The sequence below is a fragment of the Myodes glareolus genome, chromosome 10 (assembly GCF_982192425.1).
Source record: "Myodes glareolus chromosome 10, mMyoGla1.1, whole genome shotgun sequence".
NCBI classification, from domain to species: domain Eukaryota; kingdom Metazoa; phylum Chordata; class Mammalia; order Rodentia; family Cricetidae; genus Myodes; species Myodes glareolus.
The window spans coordinates 45969865-45991316 of record NC_142035.1 but is presented as its reverse complement, the minus strand read 5'-3'; the positions used below and the strand labels follow the sequence as shown (position 1 = coordinate 45991316).

The following is a 21452-nucleotide window of genomic DNA, read 5'->3' as shown; positions in this document are numbered from 1 at the left end:
GTGCACCACCATGCCTGACTGGATTTTTAAAGTATGATGATATCCTCAAATTAGTCTCCTAAGTTCAGTAAAATCCATCCTAAGCTTGAATGTGGTTTTTAGATGTTTATGTTTATGGATTGTCTGAGGTCTCTTCCCTCTACTAATAGTGAATTTACAGATCAGAGTTCCACTTGGATAACTGGGCCTGCAAAGTGACTGCCCCTGCTCAATCATGCTTCATGTTCTGTTGTAGGGGCCCAAACCCGAGCAAACTGATTCAGCAGTTTCTGACGTTGCGACCAGATCAGCAGCTCCACATCTTCAACACACTCAAGTCTCACCTGACTGACAAGGGGATTCTGACCTCTGCCTTGGAAGATGAGTAGTGTCCACCCAGGGCCAGGAGAGCCGGAGCAGGACTGAATGAGAGGGGCAGGTCACCAAGGCCAGCCCAAATGCTGTGACTTAGATAATGAAAAGCTAGAACTCACTGTCTTTTTTCCCTCCCTTTTACATTTGTGAGTTTTGTGTTTTAAAAATCTGTATATACAGTCTGTTTATAGTGTGGACTGTGAGTAAGTTATGGCTTTGAGTTGCAAAGAAGTCACAGGGGAGAACCATTTGGGTTTCTTAAATACAGGTATTGAACAACATGAAAGACAGTGTTGCCCAGCTCAGGGGGTCTGCTTGGTGGTTCTAACCCCCACTCGTCTAGTTTCCGATCTATCTGAGAGGTCATCCATTCATCTAACTAGTAGAGAGACTCTCCCACCTGGCACAGCTTCATGGCCTCATTGCTTTCGCTTGACACCTTTCATTGGGGCTTCTCCAGGCATCCCTGCCTGGGAGCCGTGGAGGGCTGCCCTCTGTAGACTTGAGGAGGGAGAGCCGTGGAGGGCTGCCCTCTGTAGATTTGAGCGGGAGGCTTACTGATCCAAGCCATACCCTACAGAGGGCACAGGAGCTTTGCTCCTGGTTTGCTTTAACCATACAGGCTGAAAGAAGATTTCAGGCTTCATTTTTCTCAGAAAGCGTGAAGAATTGATGAAGTCTGGAAAGAGAACCCCACACTGTCGTATTTCAGGTATATGCAGTAGAATGCACTGTCACCGCCTTCCCCACCACGCAGGCTCCAAGGACTTCCAGAGGAGGTCCTGCACACCGTGTCTTTCAGAGCTGAGGCCCTCACATTTGCACTGTGGGTTTGCTGCTGCTGAATTCGTCTGGGGACTCGTGAGGGGTGGGGCGCAGAGGGCTTTGGTTCACATACCCCTTGCTGGAAGCCCACTTGCGTTGCTGCTGTGTTGTGTACATAGTACTCTTGAGGTGAGTGTGTGTCTGTGTCTTTAGAAGTCTCTTGTTTCCTTCGTGGTTTCAGTCATATCCGGACTTCTTCACAGAGTACCTGAGTTCTGCTCAGTACTACGGCGAGGCTAATCTCAAGACTCATTGTACATTTTATGAAATGTGACCAGTGTAGATGTAGTTTATATGTTACTGGGGACCTCTTGCTGTTGTTTGTGTAAGCTGTGATTGTTCTTTTCCTTCCTAAGCATAAGCTGAAATTGCTAAGTCGAGAGGCTGGTTCTTTGTCAGGAGCAGGTGGCAGAGAAAGAACTTGTCCCCAAGCATGTTAACACCATGGCCGTGGTGTACCCACTGCTGAGGAGGGCACCATGGTTTGCTTTAAGCACATTGGTCTGTGCCTGTTTGTTTTCAAATTAGCCTTTCTATCTCCTCCAATAAACAGACAGCTTTCAGAGTGTCTGTCATGCGCTACTATGCGCCCCACAGGGAAGTGGGGTTGGAGTGGCTTTTTGGCTCTGAGCTTTGACTTCCACGTCAGCCTTGTGGCTTTTCTTTCTCGGCTTCCAGGGCTGCATTGAACCCCCTGATGCCTTGGGTTTGGGTTGTGTGGCCCTGGCTGGGAAGCTTTGCTCTCAGGGTTCTCCTTTTCTCACTTACCCTGGAAGTTCACCAATTCTGTAACTCTCCAGAGAAGTTCCTGTCACTAGGGCCCCTGTTGCTATTGAGTCATGTCTTGGGCACCCAAAAAGGAAATACACTAGGTGTATTTTACAATTGCTTTTAGGGTGAGTCAGTGTCTTCTTAAGATTTTTCAGTGGTACTTAGGAACGAGACTGTACTTTTCTGACTGAAAAATGACCTTGGATCACCAGACTAGATAGAGAAGGGCACTCCGATCCTCAGCAGCCAAGACTCACTCTTGAGCAGCAGCAGTTGAGGCTTGAGGAAGTAGTTGCTGGTGCCTAAAACACTGAAGGTCAGTGCTCACTAGAGCTGCCAGCCAGAGGTCTTTATTCTTTTCTGAGTTCCTGGGAAACAGGAGAATTTCCCAGTCAAGTAGCCAGGAGAGCAGTGCCACCGTGTGTCTGTCCAGCATGTTTGTCCCATTAAATAGGCAGGATCTGAGAGACTACTTTAACACGCACCGTGCAGGTCTCGGTGGCTCACATAACTTGCTTTACACTCATTTTGTCAGAAATAAAATTTTTGTGCCTTTCCTTGTCATTAATTTAGTGCTTGTCACTTTCATGCATGGCTTTATGTTTCCACTCTGTGATTGTAAGTATTGTGCGGTTTTCATTTAGAGGGTTGGTTTTCTGTTTGTGTGCCATCTATTCCTAGCAGCCTTCTGAGGCCCCTCAAATGAGAGCCAGGGGTCAACCAGAATACTGCATCTCACAGTTTGTTTGCGGGACAGGAATGCCTAGTCCTTGGCGTCCCCACACCTGAAGTTCTTCAGTGTTCCTTCTCTTAGGTCCCGGGGGCCTGAGCAAGGCCTGAGCCAGTGCTTAGTTGACTATTAGCTTGTAACTGGTGATAGTGGGGTCGCAGAACCCAGGCTGACAGAACAAGCCAGGGTGGCTCCCTGGTGAGTTTGTTCACGATTGTTCCCAGGAAATGGAGGCTTCCCTTTGTGTGTTATCCCCACCCTCTTAACCACCTCAGTGTGAAAAACAAAGTTCATGTTGGTATTTTACTTCTGAAAGTGAAGTCCTGTAAGGAAATTGGAGAGTGTACACACACACACACACACACACACACACACACACACACACACACACACAGCCTATTTCACAATCTCAGCCTTTTAGTGTGTGCTTTCTAACCCATTTAAAATGTATTTATTCTTATTGTGCTGTAGTAAACATGAATTGGTCTTCAGAGGTATTGAATCTAACATGTAATCTTACATAGGTGGACTGTGAAACTATTTTTATGATTATTTTGCCCCTGCTTGCTTTTCCCTTATAACCTGGCCTATATTACACAAGAAAAGTCGAGCAGTGTATTTCAGAAGAATCAACAAAGACATTATGGGCTAATTGCTGGATTGGCAAGAGCCAGATTTGAATGTGTCCCTGAGTTTACTGAGCCCATGGCAAGCTGAGGTCAGTCCCTGTTGAGAAGCTGGGTGGAGGAGTGACGTAAGGACTTAGGACAGGGTATCTCACACACAAGACTGTATGGCAGTCACTTTTCTTGTGAAGTCAGCCTGAGGTAGTTCTTCAGGGGAGACTTTTCCTCACTCCCAAAGTGGACTAACACAGCTAAATCTTCTTGTTAGGAACATCTGAGGCCATGTTGTCCTTGTCTCTCAGAGTATATCGTGTCTGTGCCCACTGTTCCTGCTCACTGGCTCGTGGGGAAGAGGGTGGTTTTTTTTGCCCAGGTCAGGATGAGGAGGGAGACCTGAGTGAGGGTGGGGCAGGGTAACTCTGACACAAGGTAGTCAGCTATGGGTGGACTCTGTCTGGAGCACAGGGTACAGTGGGTGCCCAGAAGAGGGGAGGCTAATTCTTGGGCAGCGCTTCAGACTCTCCCTTGTCTTGGGCAAATGAAACTTCCTTTCCCATTATCACACTAGTCAGCTGTTCAGCATCCTGTCTGTAAAGAGATTATTAGCGTCCACTTCCTGATTCAGTTTCCCTGGGTGAGGGGGGACTTACGGAGGGTAGAGAAGGGTCCTTATTTCAGGGCTGTGCTAGGCCCATCTGCAGCATCCTAGCCAGTCCTCACTCACGTTATTCCAGGGTGAGTCCATGCTTCGGAGCATTCCTAGCTGCTGACCTGTTCTGTTAGAGTGTGGTTCACCTTCTGCCTCCTCTAGCCTTCCTCTCTTCAAGTTGACTGGCAGGGACCCTACCTGGGCCCTGGGTTCTCCTGTGGGTGGAGACTGTTACCGTTGGGTTGCTGCTTCACTGGGCAGGCCACACTGTTGTTTTCAAAGGTCAAAAGACCATGATGTTGGGAGCAGTTTAGAGGTGTGCTTTGAATGCTGAAGTGTTGGGGTTTTAGGACATGGGAATGGTTTTTGAGACTAGAAGGGCAGAATATGCAAAAGCTAGAGTTTGATGACTAGTGGTCTTCAAATCCATTGGCTGTCTGAAGACTCTGTCCCCGCCCTTCCTCTCCGTCAGTGCCTGTCTGCCCGGCTCTTTATCTTGTTCTCCAGCTGGTGAAATGCAGCAGTGTGTTGTTAACAAATTGCAGTCATATAGTGCTCAGTATGTGCCAGGCACAGTGCTAAGGGCTTGCATGCGTTACCTCCTTTGATCCAGAAGACGCCCTGGCTAGGTGTTCTCCCATCTTAAAGATGGGAGAACTGAAGCTCTGTGTTAGAAATTGAGAACAATGTGAAGAAGACAGACTTGAGGCTCAGCGCTCCATCTGGCCAGGTTACAGGGTGCTGGCGGTCTTCACTTCCAACCAGCTGGCTGTGAGGATGCTTGTGCGGATCTCCTGAGCTGATGCATGTGTTTAGCAAAGTGACTGGCACATAGTCAGCACTCAATAAACAGTAGTTGCTTTTTTTATTTTGTTTAAACTGAGCTCAGTGAGTGGTTCGGCCCACACTGATGGGCTGCTGGGTATTCAGCTCCCACGTTCCCACTGCTTGCACGTAGTTTGCTGTTTGTGTCCTATAAAGTGACCACACTGGCCTCCCAAGAGGAGCACTTCAGCCGTCCAGTGGGAGAGCCCCGTGCAGCAGCTTGCTGTTTTCCATGGTATCGAGGCCACCTTGACTGAGGGACAATGTGAGGCTGCTTCCTCTTTTCCTGTGGCTGAGATTGCTCACAGGAAGGGTATTTGCTCTGACCTGGGGGTGCCTCCACCCCGGGCAGCAAGAGCCTGTCTTGCTCTGGACCCCACTTCCCCAACCAAGGCCTGCACTCTTGTACAGTTCAGGGATCCATGGTTCTCTCTACAAGTGTGCATTTTCAGGAATAGACAGGATGGAGAGAACAATTCTGCTGCTGAGTACACCAGCCAGAAGCCTAAATGCCCTGCCTGTGCTCTTGACACCACAAGCATTCCACTCTGCGTTTCTTTTAAAAGAACAGGTTATAGCAGGTGACCATTGAGGCCAGGTGATGTGTTTCAGTCTGTTCTAGATTAACAAAGGATCACATATCACATAATTATTAATCATGAATGGAGAAATGTTTAATCAGTTTTCTGAGTGGACATGGGGAGTTGGGGAAGGAGAGAGAGAGAGAGAGAGAGAGAGAGAGAGAGAGAGAGAGAGAGAGAAAGAGAGTATGTGGGTGTGTGTCTTAGACAAGCCTTCCCTTTGATTGAATGGCATTGGCTAACATGGCCCAGGAGATTCTCAGACCACACGAGTAGGAACCTCTGTTCTGACTGTGGAATATCCCAGGGTGTTAATGGGACCTGCAGGCCTGTTGCTAGAATCCAGAGCCTGGAGCTTCTCTTGCTCTTCTGGACTTGTGTTTGCCGGTCCTGGCCCTTCCTCCTTCACTGTGCCATCTGATGGACCGGGCAGTCCTTTATCTGGAGAGAGAAGTCCAGTGCTAACAGAGGTCCTGGGGACCTGCTTTCCTAGACCGTGGCCATGCCCAGCTCTAGCTCTTGAAGGACTTTGAATGAGTACAGCATTCAGAAGGACTCACCACACGGCCATCTACCCCAAGGGAAATTGTTCTCAGCCACCTCTGCCCCCTTACTAGAATTCCTTTCTCACCCGTTAGGTTTGTGTGTTGGTTTTTCTGGCTTTTATCAAAGGAACACTGATGTAGAGAAAGGATAAGAGTGTTTTTGCAGTGAGCTGAATGTGCACACGTGTTTGAGTTCTTTGTATGAAGTTTCTCTCATTTCTTGGTTTGTATGAAGTTTCTCTCATTTCTTGGTTTCTGTCTTGGGACACACTGAGCAGGTGTCGAAGGCTGAATAACAAAGCGAACGAGTGGAGGCCCTGGGAGGCAGCGACTCTTTGTCCAGTTTAAGGACTCCAGAGAAGTCACAGGTACAGCAACAGGACCGAGAGCAGGGGAGGGGGTGGGAGTCACACAACCAAAGGTGGACTCGGGCCAGTTCAGTGCTTCTTGGTGGCTGTAGGTATCAGAAGTCACCTCAGAAAATCTATCCTGGGATTCTTGGGCTCATTGGCCCCTTCTAGAGTCTGAGCTGAAGTTAACACTTTCCTGACAGCAGTGGGGATCACAGTGGCAGACGGCACAGAGCACCCTAGTTTCTTAGCCTCTTTTATTGTGTGGAGGGACCTGCTGCATCCAGTTGTCCTACACTGCCTGGCTGCTTTCCTGTCCTCAGACTAAGGGGCCTGGGACACAGCATTTGGCTGTGTGGCATCCATGTGACAATCCTTAGTTTTCTTAGATAGATATGTACGTGTGTGTTCCTGTTGGGTCACTTCTCTAAGCCAGGCTTTACTAAATCAGTGTTCTCACCATGCCCTGCCCTTCTCTCTGCACTTAGGATTGTATAGAACACATGTAGATTCTTCTCAGTGCAGTGTAAGAATGTGATATATTGTATATTGGAAAGTATTTACCTTATTTATATACCTGAATGTTCCTATTAAACAAATAAACATATCTTAAATTCTAGATTGTGTGTGGTTTTTGATGGGAGAAACCCTTTAAAAATTATTTTATGCATATGGATGTTTTGCCTGCATGTGTGTGTGTGTGTGTGTGTGTGTGTGTGTGTGTACCACACATGTGCCTGTTACCTACAGAAACCAAAAGAAGATAGATCCCCACCACTAAAATTACACATGGTTTTGGATTACCATATGGGGGCTGGGAATCAAACCTGGGTTCTCTAGAAGAGCAGCCAGTGCTCTTCATCTCTGAGCCATTTGTCTGTTCCCAAGAGGTTGGTTTCTGTGTTTTGTTTTTAAGACAGTCTTACTATGCAGCCTGGGCTGACACTGGATGTAATATCCTCTCACTTCTGCCTCTGAACAGGGGTCACACATATCACTGTCAGTCAGGAAGTGTATGCTCTTTTTGGTTTTTGTTTTCATTGCATGTATGTGTATGTGTGTGTGATACGCTTGCATGTGTGGGCACGTGTGTGGAGGCCCCCAGGTTGATGTTGCGTGTCTTCCTCTCTTTGTTTGCACTCCACCTTATATACTGAGACAAGGTCTCACGCTTTTCGATTGTTTGGTAGGTTCCCTGTCTTTGTTTCCTAGAGTATGGGATTACAGACAGGCTGTCATGCCCATTGAATTTTTATGTGATTCTGGGGCTCTTCACTCAAGTTTATACAACAAGCATTTTACTTGCTGAGCCATTTCCCCAACACTGGGGGAGTGTTGATTTTTTTAATATATTAAAACTTTAAAATTAGATTCATTCATTTTTTTTTTATGGGTGGATGTTTCCCCTCCTTGTATGTGTGTGCAATACTTGCACGCTTGGTGTCCAGAGAGGTCAGAACACGGCATTGTATCCCCTAGAACTGTAGTTCCAGTGGTTGTAAGACAACATGTGGGTGCTGGTTATCAAACCCAGGTCCTCTGGAAGAGCAGCAAGTGCTCTCAACCGCTGAGCCACCTCCCCAACATCCAAGAAGTTTTGAAGACCGAAGGTGGAACAGGAGTATGGTGACCTGGTGTGCTTACTTCCTGCAACTGGGGGTGAACACTGTGTCTAGCCAGTGTTATCTACCAAGGTCCTGCTCACCACCCTCGCTCCTAGAGACATCTCTGCCCTTGGTCTTTGTGCCAGCTCTTCTGGCAATCTTCCCGTCTTTTTGGGTACTTCTCAGCCTTTTTGCTTTCTAAGTGGCTCATCACTTGTCTATCTCATGGATGGGCACTCTGCCCAAGCTTCTCCGCTCCCCTCTAGTTTCCTAGGTGTTCTGTCATTCTGAGGGCCTCAGCCACCACGTTCCCCGTAGCTCCCGGGGCCTGTGCTTGCAGGTACTGCCTTCCATGACCAAACCCAAACTCATGGCCTTTTCTAACATGTTCTTATACTCACCATCTCTGCTCTTTAAGCCAGTAATATGAGTGACCTCATCAATAGTTGGATTAGCCAGTCTGCCTTCTGGCAGGAGCATGTTGAGTCAGGAGGAGACACAGGCAGCAATTGCAGCCCCAGCAACAACTGTACTCTGGGCAAAATGAGGTGCTGAGGGAGAGGGAGTTTTGACCTGTGTTGTTTGATCCAATGTTTCCAGATGGTCATCTAGCAGCTGCTAGATGACAAACATACCGCAGAGGGACAAGGGCGGGGGCAGGGAAACAGAGGAAGGAACGACAGCAATGTTGGAAGGAATACAGTGATAGACCAACAGAATCAGCCTTAAGATTAAATGCAACATGGGAGAGAAAAAGAAGAGCGAGGGATGGCTGTGAGATTGTCCTTGGCCACCAGAAGAATGGCGCCACCAGTTTTGAGCTGTAGAAGCTATGGAGCAAGGAGAGTGAAGATGAAGAGTTTGGTGTGGGCATACTTAGGAACGAGGATGATCCTCACGGGGATGTCTGGTCCAGGGGCATGGTCTTTTCAGCACTGAGAGAGTCTGGAGACTGGATAAAATCGCCAACAGGAAGTGTTGAGGTCTGTCTAAAGTACTATTTTCATGTAGTGCTGGTTTCTTCCCATCAGCTCAGACAATCCTGTGTTCAGGCCCAGTCAGGCTTGGTCCTGCCCGGCACAGAAGTAGCTGCTAATTTCCACCTGGGGAGGGACCGGGTTCTAGAAGTGCAGTGTTTTCGCCCTGAGGAGGAAGAGTGACACAGCCTTCAGTTTTCTGGGAAGGAGAAGAAGGGAAGCAACACAAGAGTCGTCCATGTTTGATGATTCAGAGCAGCCCGGGGGAAGGGGACCCTTACGGAAGGACTCAGTCATGGCATTCTGAGTCACAGCCCATGTCTCCCCATAGTTACCAAAAGACATTGATCGCCAGTTCTGGAATCAACCTAAATTCAAGGAATTCCCAAATAGAAAGCAAAAAACCAAAACCAAAACCCTAACCCTTTCTGAATGGTAGCAACAGTTGTGGGAGTGAAAGCGCATCGTCGGGTAGAGGAGTTCCAGGACGAATTCCATCTTCCTATGACCAGTAATAGGAACTCTCTCTGCAGCAGGAGGGAACTCTGGTCTTGACCGCACAATCCCCATTGCTCTTAGGTTCACAGTACCCTCAAGGTTGTGTGTGTGAAGACAGAGATTCTCAAACTTGGCTGCATATTAAAAATATCACAGAGTTTCCAAAAGTCCTGGTACCCAGATAACTGAGACCAGTTAAGTCAGAGATGCTGAGAATCAGACTTGTCCATCATTCTCTTGGAAAAAGCTCGCTTTGTGCTTCCAATGTACGGCAATGGATGGATGAGAGTGGTTGACTCTCCCTGCAGTGAATGCTGTCTTCTGACATCCTCCACAGTGGCTGGCCGGCTCTGCTGGAACATCGTCTAGTGTAGCCGTGCTCTTTGAGCCACTGGTGGCCCATAGTATAGAGTGATGTTTATCTCTGGTACCTCTGCTCAGTCCTGCCGCCTCAGACTCGAGTTTTTTGGCAGAGCAAATGTCTGTAACATTTTCCACCTGTTTCCTTTAGCTTCCTGGTCTTCTTGTCCCAAGTTTCTCATCTTTATTCTTCATAAAACAGACTGGTCCACAAGTCCCCCAACTGCAGTGCTGGCCAGTGTCGTCTGGATATATGTTTACTCTTTTGGGGTTCCCTATCAGTTCCTGTAGTTGTGTGTGTGTGTGTGGTGTATGCATTAGAGGAAATATGCATGGGTTGTGTGTGCGTGTGTGTGGGGTGTATGCATTGGAAGGGACATGCATGGGTTTCTGTGTGCCCTGAAGATCCTCAGAGCTGCTTACTGAGAGGCAGCTGTTCCCTCCTGTACCTTCAAGGGTCCGTTCACTTCCCGCCTACCATGGTGGTCACTCCATATGGAGTAGCCAGGCAGGAGCCCCATGGATGACAGGCGCAGTCTCCCGTGGATGCCACTGGTTACAAGAGAGCATGGCTGGTCCCTTCCTCAGGGGCAGCTGTTAGCCCTGTTGATTAGTTCAGGCTTCTAGAGCAGTTACAAGAACAGCATGAAGAACACCCTACATCTTTTAACCAAATTGCCCAAATGTTATTTTTTTGTCATATTTTTTGTGTTTCCTCATGCACTCTTTACATTTTTTTCCTGAACCATTTGAAATTGTGGGCATATTGCCCTTTTACTGATTTATTCAACTTTCATGTTATCCTAGTGTGTCCTTCATACTGAAATATGAATTTCTCTTTTGAAAAGTTAGAAGTGTCCCTGGGTGGGAGTGGATGGTTTACACATATAATCCTAGCAATTGGAAGACTGTGGCAGGGGAGTTACAAACTTAAGCCTAGCCTGAGCTACATAGTAGGACTGTTTTTAAAGAAAAAAAATGATTTTATTGCAAGCAATAAAATCCAGAAACACAAGATTCTCATTTTAAAGTAGAAGTGTTGCATCTTACAGAACTTTCCTATTACTGCACCATTCTTGTTGCTGTTAAAAAAAAACAAAAACCAATTTCCAGATCCCAAATAGTAAATGCACAACTAGTAAGCCTAAATAATTAGGGCAGCCCTAATTATTTTTCTAAAGTTTCACTTGTAGTAGTTTAAGAATTATGTATTTTTAGTGTGTTTGTGTATGTGTCTGGGTGTGTCTGGATGTATCTTTGTGTGTCTGCTTTTGTGTATGTGTGTTTTTGTGAGTCTGATTCTGTGTTGGTGTGTGTCTGTGTCTACATGTTGGTGTGTCTTTCTGTGCCTTTGAGTGTGTGTCTGTATGACTATGTGTGTCTATACATGAACGTGTTTATCATGCTTTTTTTTTTAAAAAAAGAATCTGGTTTTTTTTTTGCCTTTTGTTTTTTAAAGAGAGAAAGAAAGTTGTGGAGTTGGAAGGATGGGAAGTTGGGAAAGATCTGGGAGGAGATGAGGGGGAGCCATGATCAGAATGTATTGAAGGATTTTTGAAGAGTAACTCTTAATAGAAGCCATCTTGTAGAGACTCCTGTCTTCCAAAGGAAGGCAGTCTCTGAAGCAACACCTTTGTCTTACAGGGTGAAGTCTAGAGAAGACTCTGTTTGTTTTGTTCGTTAGATAAAGAGGAGAGGTCTGGGGGTGTCATGAATCTCCCTGGGAAGGGGAAATAGAATAAATTTTGTGGATGAACTGGTGGTGGGTGAAGATGGGGACAGGAGGAATCTGGTGGGGAGGGTGAGATGGAGGTAGAGAATACAGGGAGAGATGACTGACTAGGTGGGCATTTAGGGGGTGGTATGGAAACCTAGTGTACTGGAAACTTCCTGGAACCTACGAGGGTGACCCTAGTGAGGACTCCTCATAATGGAGGAATTGGAGCCTGCAACAGCCATTTTCTATGACCAGGCTAGGCTCCCAGTGCAACTGAGACACCAACCCAGCCACAAAACCTGGGACCCACATAAGTCCTTGCTTGAAAGGTCTGCTGGGGCTGGGGGGAGGGCAAGAGGGGAAGAGGGTAGGTGGGAGGAATGAGGGGGAAGGGAGGCTGTTGTTGGGGTATATTGTATAAGAGAAGAATAAATTTTTAAAAAAAGTATGAAAATACGTGTTTTTAATAAAAAAGAACAACTAGCATTCTAGATTGATTAATGATGATGAAAACTGGGCTCACTTTCTTCATGGTAATTAAAACCGAATCCCGACCCTACTGAGACTCAGAGAGACTATAGAGTTGTCTCCAGTACTCACCTGCTCTAGACAGCTCCTTCTCACTTCTTAGCATATTAAGCCCCTGTTTGATCCTTGCTGCAAAAACCACCTGAAAGACCAGTTTCCTGAGGAAAGTGGAAGGCAAAAGTTAAAACCTGATGCTGCAGAAGGAAAACAAAACAAAGCAATGCATGGGGCCGTGAATGGGGGCTGTGGAGACGACAGAGCCATGGGACAGCTGTGGTGCTTGCTTGTAACCAGCCACTTGGGAGGGAGAGAACGGCAGAGGGTCCTCAGTTTGCGCTCATCACTGGTTGCACCAGAGACCCTTTTTCTAAAAAACCAAGGACCGTTAGACACCCACTTTCCTGTAGAAGTAATATTCCTTTAGGATTTTAATGAACCAAATTTCTGTCTTCTTCTCTGTTACCAGGAGACATCAAAACCTTGTTTGGGGACTATACTTTTAGAGGCCTGCCCAGTAGTTCCCATGGAAGGTAGTTCGTGTGTATATGTCTTTTTCTGGAAAGTTGCCATCTCCCTTTCTCCCTAAAACACTGTGACCACCTCTAGTCCCTTATTTATAAATTTGAGATGACCTAAAACTTTTTATCATAGAGATTTCTTTAAAGTCGCATAGTTTACAAGTTGGCCCCAATAAGGCAGGTGTCTTCAAATGGCAAACCATTTACGCATTTCCACAGAAAGCGGTTAGTTCTGATTTCAATGGTTTGAGGTTTGAATACTTTTATTTTGTTGATAGTAAAATTTTGTTCACATGTTAAATGATTTCCTGATTATTCAGACAGAAATAAGGAAAGCAGGAACAGTTGTCAAAAGGAACCACCCAACTTAAAGAGGCACAACTTTCACACTGTGATAAGGGGAGGAATTCCAGCATGGGCTTCAAAGTGCCTGGATGCACAAGCCGTCTGTCTGTCTACCTAGCTACTTGGCTTATCTATTTGTAATAGTTACTTTTCTGTTTGTTGGATAAAAACCATGACAAAAGCAACTTACAGAAGAAGTTTATTTGTACTTATGGTTACAGAGAGATAAGAAGAGTCCAGGGTGGAGCAGAGACAGCAGGAGGCAGGCAGCTGGAGCAGAAGCTAAAGGCTCCCAAGTATAAAAACAGAGAGAGGGAATTGGTAATGGTATGGGACTTTGAAACCTTAAAGCCCACCTCAGTGGCATACTCCTTCAAACAACACCACCAACTGGGGACAAATATTTAAACACCTGAGCCCATGGTAGGCATTCTCTTTCAGGCCACCGTACTCTCTACCTATTTGTCTGTCTGTCTGTCCATCCGTCCATCTATCTATTATCTATCTATCTTCTATTTATCACCTACCTACCTACCTACTATCTACCTAAATACCCACACATCTATCCATCTACCTATTTATCATCCATCTACCTTACCTACTATCTACCTACCTATCATCTATCTATTTACCTACCTGTTTACCTAAAAATGTATCTGATTCTTAAAAGGGGAGAAGAAACCCGGAAACCCACGTAAAGAACCAGAACAACCCTGCTATGGTGAAGTGGCAGTGTTACACTATTGTACTTGTTTAATGATGTGGGTGAGTGTTTTACAGCAATAAAGGAATTGTCATTTTATTTTGCACAGAGTTCTTGCTACACAGAAGAATTCCTGGGAAACGGCCAACTTTAATCCTGATTATTCGCAAAGGAGAAGCACTCTAGGCAGCACTATCTCTGAGCTATATTCTCTCTTCTATATGTGTACTCTTATCTGGGGCAATTTTGAGGGGCCCCATAATAGGTTGGAGAACAAGAAATGCTCTCCCTGCTCCCTCTCTGACTGCTCCATATCGCCTTTGACGGAAACACCACTGATCCTGTCCTTTGCAGTTTGAGAGACCTTAGTAAAACACAGTACCTATTTAGAAACATGTATGTATAGACATATATGCACGTAGCAACAACTAATGGAAAAAGAGGTCGTGAGTTTGTAAGAGAGAAGTGAAATGTGTCTGGGAGGGTTTAGGGGAAGGAAAAGGAAGAGGGTAACGTATAAATATCTTAAAAAAAAAGGCAACCCCTTTTCCCCCTCAAAATCAAACCAAACCAAACAAAAACCCAAATCAGTCAACCAAACCAAACCAAAAAAAAAAAAAAAAAAAAAAAAAAAAAACCCGCAATACCCATTGCATCTCGGCAGTGCTGCCGTAGGCCCAGCAGAGGGCAGTGGTGGATCAGGGACTAGACTCAAGTGCTCTAGCACAGGACACAATTGAGTAGGATCCTGGCCCCAAACTTCACTGGCTTTTCCTCCTTGAAGAAAATCGCTCAACCACTCAGCCTCCTCTGTATGAAGCAGACATAACTGAGAAAATATGCAAAGCCCTTGTCCAGCTCCATTCCTAGCATCTAATAACCGTTGTGGCCAGAAGCTTCTGCTTGTAATGCCATCACTGTGGTCTGAGAAGTGAATTTCTCTCTGTGCGAAAGAAAGAAAGGGCGTCAGTATTCCAGGGAAATCGGGGTTGGATGCTGCAGCTGCGCGCGCCAAGAAGTTCAGTCGTGGAAACAAAGAGGGAAGCAGGTTCGAACTACTAGAGTTGACTTAGCTCGTGTGCCCTGGGGCCCCCTGGGACTGAAAGTACATGGAGATGTCGTTGGCTGACCATTTCATGGCTTTGTCCAGAGTTCCAGCCAGCGCTCGACCTCCCTCCGCAGACGTCCTAAGCCATCTGGAGAGGCGGAGGGATTCCGTTTCAGTTTGTCTGGCACCGGGCAGGTCAGCTATCGCGTCTGAGCTGTAGTTTTCTCACCGTATAACGAGCAGCGCAGGGTCCTCCTGTCGAAGTGACTTTTTCTCGCTGTGTAAGGCAGTGGTTCTCAACCTTGCTCATGCTGCTGCCCTTTAATACAGTTCCCCGTGCTGTGGCGTAAATATCTGATATGCAGGATAGCTGAAGTGTGACGCCAAAGTGGGTTGAGAACCACTGGGTCATGAAATGCAGTGTCCCCCCTGTATTAGTTGCAATTTTTGTTGCTGTGACCAAATACCTGCAGAAGCCATGTAAGGGAGGGGAGGGCTGTTTGGGCTCATAGCTTTGAGGGATACAGCCCAACATGATGGGGTAGACATGGCAGCTGCAGTGTGGCCACCTGCTTCCTGATGTGCTAAGACAGGAGACAGCAGAAGCAGAGACCAGAGGAAGTGTGAGATAGACCCTCAAGGGTCCATTCCCACGGCCTGCATGGAAGCACCATGTCCCAGAAGTTATCTAACCTTTTTACTATCAGTTAGGGACCAGGTACTCAAAACAGAACCCGTGGAGGACATTCCCCATTCAAGCCATAGCACCACTCCATGCAATGGTAAGGATTGAAGGAGCATCTGCTTGTAAAAGCTTACATAACCTCTGGCACACAGCAGATTTTCATAAACACTAGCTGTAGTCAATTTCATAAACCTAGCCGGCGGCAGGTGGTGGCTCATACCCGTTTATGGTATTTAGGAAGCTGAGACAAGAGGAGCCCGCTGTGTTCCAGGGTAGCTTGATGATGCTGAGCTCCAGGCCAGCCTGGGCTACATAGTGAGAGTCTGTCTCAAATATCCGAAAGCCAAAACCACTGCCTCTAGCGAAGCGCTGGTATTTCCCTTTCATTCCTTTGGTTCACGTGGAGAACTTGGCTTTTGCTTCATTTCTTTCTTTCTTTCTTTTTTTTTTTTTATCAAATAATGTATTTTTATTTGATGTGCCCTGGTGTTTTGCCTGCATGGATGTTTGTGTGAGTGTTAGATCTTGGAGTTATAGTTATTAGCTGCTATGTAGGTGCTGGGAATTGAACCCAGGTCCTCTGGAAGAGCAGTCAGTGCTTTTAATTGCTGAGCCATCTCTCCAGCCCCCTTAGTTTCTTTCATTTCAATGTCCCCTACAGGCTCAGCTTTTTGTCTTCTTCTCTCCTATCTACCCAGTCAGGGCTTCTGTCACCCAGTCAGGGTTTCTGGGTAGTCCGGTCTGGCTTGAATGCATCATCTTTTTGCTCTAGCATAGTAAGTATGGAATTGCAGCCGTGCACCCCACACTGTCATTAGCCTTCCCTGTCACCTTTGAGAAGGTCCTGTTGTGGGCAGGGAGTAAGCCCCAGTCTGGACCAGTGGGCTCCCAAGCAGCACTCCCATACGACAATACAGAACTCTTCGTAGTGGTCACTCTGTGTTGTAGGACCTTTGACCAAAGACTTTCTTTGTGTCCATTATGTGCTATCATAGATACAGAGGTGCCAAGGAAATGATAAAAAAGTCAAACGACTCCAAGACAGTAAGAAGAGGCTTCTAAAATGGGACATTTGTACTGTGGAATCCTGTAAAGATTTTTCACTTGTATTGGTTTAATAAAATGCTGATTGACCAGTAGTCAGGCAGGAAGGATAAGCAGGGCTAGCAGAATAGGAGAATTCTGGGAAGAGGAAAGGCTCAGTCTGCAGTTGTCACCCAGACACAGAGGATGCAAGATGAGACTGCCTCACTGATAAAAGGTACCAAGCTATGTGGCTAACACATACAAGAATTATGGGTTAATTTAAGATGTAAAAGTTAATAAGAAGCCTGAACTAGCAGGCCAACCAGTTTATAGTTAACATAGACCTCTGTATGTTTCTTTGGGACTGAACCGCTACGGGATCAGGCAGTACAGAAACCTCTGCCAACAAATGGTGCCAACATGGACAACTACAACCACATAAAACCTGAGAGAGCTTGGGAGTAATTCTAGACACAAAAGTGTTAAGCATGGCTTCTTGGTAGCAGCATTTTCTCAGTTGAGCTCTGTTTGCTAGAGGCAAGTGCATCTCATTTAAGAGAAGCTTCCTGACTCAGCTTTAGCTGTAAAAACCTTGCAGCTATTTCAAGAGACCCCATCATCAAGTGCTTAAATTGTATTTATGAATAGCCTACAGCATGTTTCTTGGTGATGGTAGGGACCTTGAAATTCAGAGACCTCTGGGGGCTGGAGAGATGGCTCAGCGGTTAAGAACATTGCCTGCTCTTCCAAAGGTCCAAAATTCAATTCCCAGCAACCACATGGTGGCTCACAACCATCTGTAATGAGATCTGGTGCCCTCTTCTGGCCTGCAGGCATACATGCAGACAGAATACTGAGAATACTGTACACATAATAAATAAATCTTTAAAAAAAATTCAGAGAACTCAAGAAACTAAACATCAAACTACCAAATAATCCAATTAAAAATAGGGTACAGGTCTAAACAGAGAATTCTCAACAGAAGAATCTCAAAAGGTCAAAAGACACTTAAAGAAATGCTCAACATCCTTAGCCGTCAGAGAAATACAAATCAAAACAACTCTGAGATATCATCTTGCTTTGATCAGAATGTCTAAGATAAAAAACACTAATAACAGCTTATGCTGGAGAGGATATAGAGTAAGGAGAACACTCCTCCGTTGCTGGTGGGAGTGCAAACTTGTACAGGTGCTATGGAAATCAGTATGGCAATTTCTCAGAAAATTAAGACTCTACCTCAAGACCCAGCAACACCACTTTGGGGCATGTACCCAAAAGAAGCATACTCACACCACAAGGACATTTGCTCAACTATATTTGTAATGATCTGCTCTGTCCCTTTAAGAGACAAGGCATGCCCACTCCTTACCCATCAGCTGAGGCAAGCTGATCTTCAGCTTCCAGCCTGAGTCTTTTCTCTCTCTCTCTCTCTCTCTCTCTCTCTCTCTCTCTCTCTCTCTCATTCTCTTCTCTCTTCTCTCTCTCTCCCTCCCCCCTCTCTCTCCTCTTTCTCTCTCTCTCAAAGGTAGCTTCTGTCTCTCCCTTCTCCCCACTTCTCTCCTTTCTCCCCTCTGTTTCTCTCTCTCTGCCTCTCTCTCTGCTCTTCTCCCCTTTTCCTCCATAACCCACTAAATAAATATCCAACCTCACTCTGCATGGTGTGCCTAGCCATCTGTCTCTCTTCCACCGGGTGGCTCCCTGCCCAGGACCAGCCACCTTTGAAGACCTGTGATGACTTGTGACCTGGTCTCGTGGCATGCCCATCATCTGTCTTTCCTCATGGGACTGGCTGCCCCTTCAAGGTTTCTCACCCATCACACCTCTCTTTGCCTGAGCTTCACTGCTTCTTGTGGACTGCTACAGCTACTTGGGGAACTGCACTGTCCCTGCCTGGGTCTGGCTGCTCTCAGGACCCGCTGCCCACTGCCTGCCGCCATTTCGGGGACCTGTGGTGTGGTCTCATGGCCTGCTGCCCACTGCAGCCATTCAGGGATCTGCAGCGTTTTACCATTACAATATTCATAGCAGCATTATTTGTAATACCAGAACCTGGAAACAACCTAGATGCCCTTCAACCGAAGAATGGATAAAGAAAATGTGGTATGTCAGGGACCAGCCTCAATAAAAATACCTCTTGCCAGGGCAGAGGCATGGAGATTTAGAAACTATTAGTAAAGAATATGAAGATACAAAAGAAAATAATAAAACAGAGAAATATATAAGATAGTATCGGGAGGGAATTCCAGTGAGTACTGAAATTTGCCCACATTTAATTTCCAAGTGCTTAAAATTCCCCTGATTTCTAAAGGTAGGAGCAAGACAAAAAAAAACTATATTAATGTGATACAAGGAAATGAACACACCAATTGAAGGTCGCAGGCTACACCTGCCATTAAACATTCTGTTGCTAGAACAAGACAAGTTACATTCACACCCTAGACCAAACATTCTGTAGGAAAACCACTCCCTGGGAACTGGAACTTAGTTGGATCCTTCTTAGACTTCTGTTTGAGGTAGGAACACATCTTCTCTGTTCCTGAAGAACAAGGGCTGGCTATTAGCCGTACCTGTTGACCTTGAGCAAGCAGAACTCTCTGACCCACTTCTAGGTGGGACCTTTGTTTGAGGTAGAAGCACAATCGTCTCGAAGGAACTAGAGGTAAATTCCAACTCTGACCTTTGGTCAACGTGGAAATAGGCTCATAGTTTTGGGCCTTCATAGTGGTACAGTTACTCAGTGGTTAAAAACGATGACATCTTGAAATTTTCAGGCAAATGGTCAGAACTAGAAAAAGCCATCCTGAGTGAGGCAACCCAGATCCAGAAAGACAAATATAGTAGGTACCCACTCATAAGTGGCTATCAAACATATACCAAAGGATAACTAGTCTGCAGTCCACAACCCTAGAGAAGCTAGAATCCTCATCCAGAAACAGATGGAAGCAGATACAGAAATCCAGAGTACAATCGAAGAGAGGAATGGACGATAATATGAACAAAGGGGCCAAGACCATGATGGGGAAACCCACAGAATAAGTTGACCTGAGCTAGTGGGAGCTCACTGACTCTGGACAGAAAACTGGGGAACCTGCATAGGACCAAACTAGGCCACCTGAATGCAGGTATCAATGGTTGGCTTAGGCAGTATGTGGGGTTACTGGCAATGGAGCCAGGATCTACTCATAAGGCATGAGCTGGAGCCCATTCTCTATGGAGAGATACCTTGCTCAGCCTAGGCATGGAGGTGGGGTGGGGTGGGGGTGACTTGGTCCTGCCTCAGTGAGGTAATGGGGCAGACTTAGCTGACTTCCCAGGGGAGGCCTTATCCCCTCTGAGGTGCAGATGAGGGGTGGAGTGGGGGAAAGGTGAAGGGAGGGGGAGGAGAGGAAGGAGAGGGAACTGGGACTGGAATGTAAAAAAAAAAAAAGTTTTAAAAAAGTATGACCTGACCTATCAATCAAAACAGAAAACCAACTCCACGTGCTCCTTAGTAACCAAGCTTGTCTTTCTCTTGACCCTATAAAAAAGAGGCCTCAAACAATGGCTGGGGCCTTGGGTGTCCTCACCCATGTGTCCTGGTGCTCCCTTGCAGAGTCGTCTGATCTCTCAGTTGCTTTGCTTTAAATAAAGTCTCCTGCTGCTTTTGCAAATCTGTATGGACTTTTATTTCAGTTCCTTAAGTAAGAGGTCAAGAATATGGAAGCATATTATTGGGATAAAATACCCTGATGGAAGTGACTTAAGAGAGAAGGGACTTATTCTGGCCTGCGGTTCAAGGATACAGTCCTTCCGGGTTGGGAGGTAAAGGTGCTGGAGCTTGAAGCAGCTGGCCAGTCACATTCACCATCAGGGACAGAGAAAGGTGAGTGTGTCCTAGAGGTCCCTTCCCGTCCTCCACTCACACAGTTCAGAGCTCCATCCAATAATGGTCCAGTCCCATGGGTGAGAATTCCCACTCAGTTAATACAAGAAAACACCCCAAGTCCAAATCAGAGGCTGGCTTCCTGTTGATTCTAGGTTCTGTCAGGTTGGCAACACTACTCAGCCAAGTGATTGAGCAATGAGAAGCCTGGTGGGAGGAAGAAACAAGGCTCTCCTGTGAGTCACCAGCTGAATCCTGTCATCAACACACTGAGGTTGGGAAATTTCAGTCGGTGATGATGCTGATTCTGTGTCCTGGGGGGAAGGGAGGGTAGATGTTTCTGAGAACACAACCTGAGGCATTTAGGGAAAGGGAGAAGCTGCTGTGTAGAATCTAGCCTAACTGTTCGCTGGGTTTAGAGGTGGTTTCTCTGCCCTTCCCTCCCCTCCCCCTCCCCTTCCCTTGCCTTGCTGTATACCCTGGATAAGGTGGGTATGAGGAGCCTTGGTCCTCAGGCAGTGACAGGAGTCAATGGCCTGGAACTGTCCTTTCACTTAGGAAAATAATAAGCAGAGACAAATAAGTCATCCCTTGGCTCTTATTAATCAGAAGAATAGCTGGTCAAATAGACCATCATAGGACTGGGATGTAGTTTAGTAGTAGAATGTTTGCCCCGCATACCTGAGGACCTGAACTGATAAAGTAATAATTGTCACCCATTCCAGCACTGTGTGGGAAGGTTTATTAGTAGGTTCAGTGCTATTTTGAAAACTCTCTGCAATGAACCTTACTCTGTGACTAAGAGTCTATTAGCACCGTTTTGTTTACTCCCTATAGCACCTCTGAAAGTGAAATGTGACATTATGACATTGAGTCAGAGGGTTTAGTTGTTCACTACCCCAAGACAGTCCTCTGGCCTGGCCCTTCAATCGAATATCACTTGTCAGCTAGGGGTGGTGGCTCACGCCTCTGATCCCAGTGCCTGAGAGTCAAGGAAGAAGGATTGCTATGAATTTGAAGCCAGCCTGGGCAACAGGGTGAGAGCCTGTCCCAAAAACGAAACACTCAAAAGCAATGGTTGATAATTCTTTTTTTTCCCCAGAGATCACTTACAAAATTGGTTCCCTTCCTGCGTGGATTGAGTTGAGATTGACAGGCTTGGCCGCAAGAGCCTTTGCCCGCTGGGCAATCTCACCTGTCAGGAATAATTGCTTTTTTCACTGCCCACACTGTCGCTCAGGTTGTTTAAAGCCTGAGGCTAGTTAAAATTCTGGCTGATGTGATTGTAATGATTCTGACATGATTGAGTACTGTTTGAAGTTGAA

General features: G+C 46.2%; 1 protein-coding gene across 1 annotated transcript in view; it reads left to right on the top strand.

Moving 5' to 3' along the window:
• Cds2 (CDP-diacylglycerol synthase 2) overlaps nt 1-6875 on the top strand; it is a 46768-nt gene extending 39893 nt beyond the window's left edge. The window contains exon 13 of the mRNA XM_048455380.3: nt 236-6875. Within this exon, the coding sequence (XP_048311337.1) occupies nt 236-368 (133 nt within the window). The 3' untranslated portion in view covers nt 369-6875. The remainder of the gene's footprint in view (nt 1-235) is intronic.
• Nucleotides 6876-21452: the final 14577 nt, after the last annotated feature.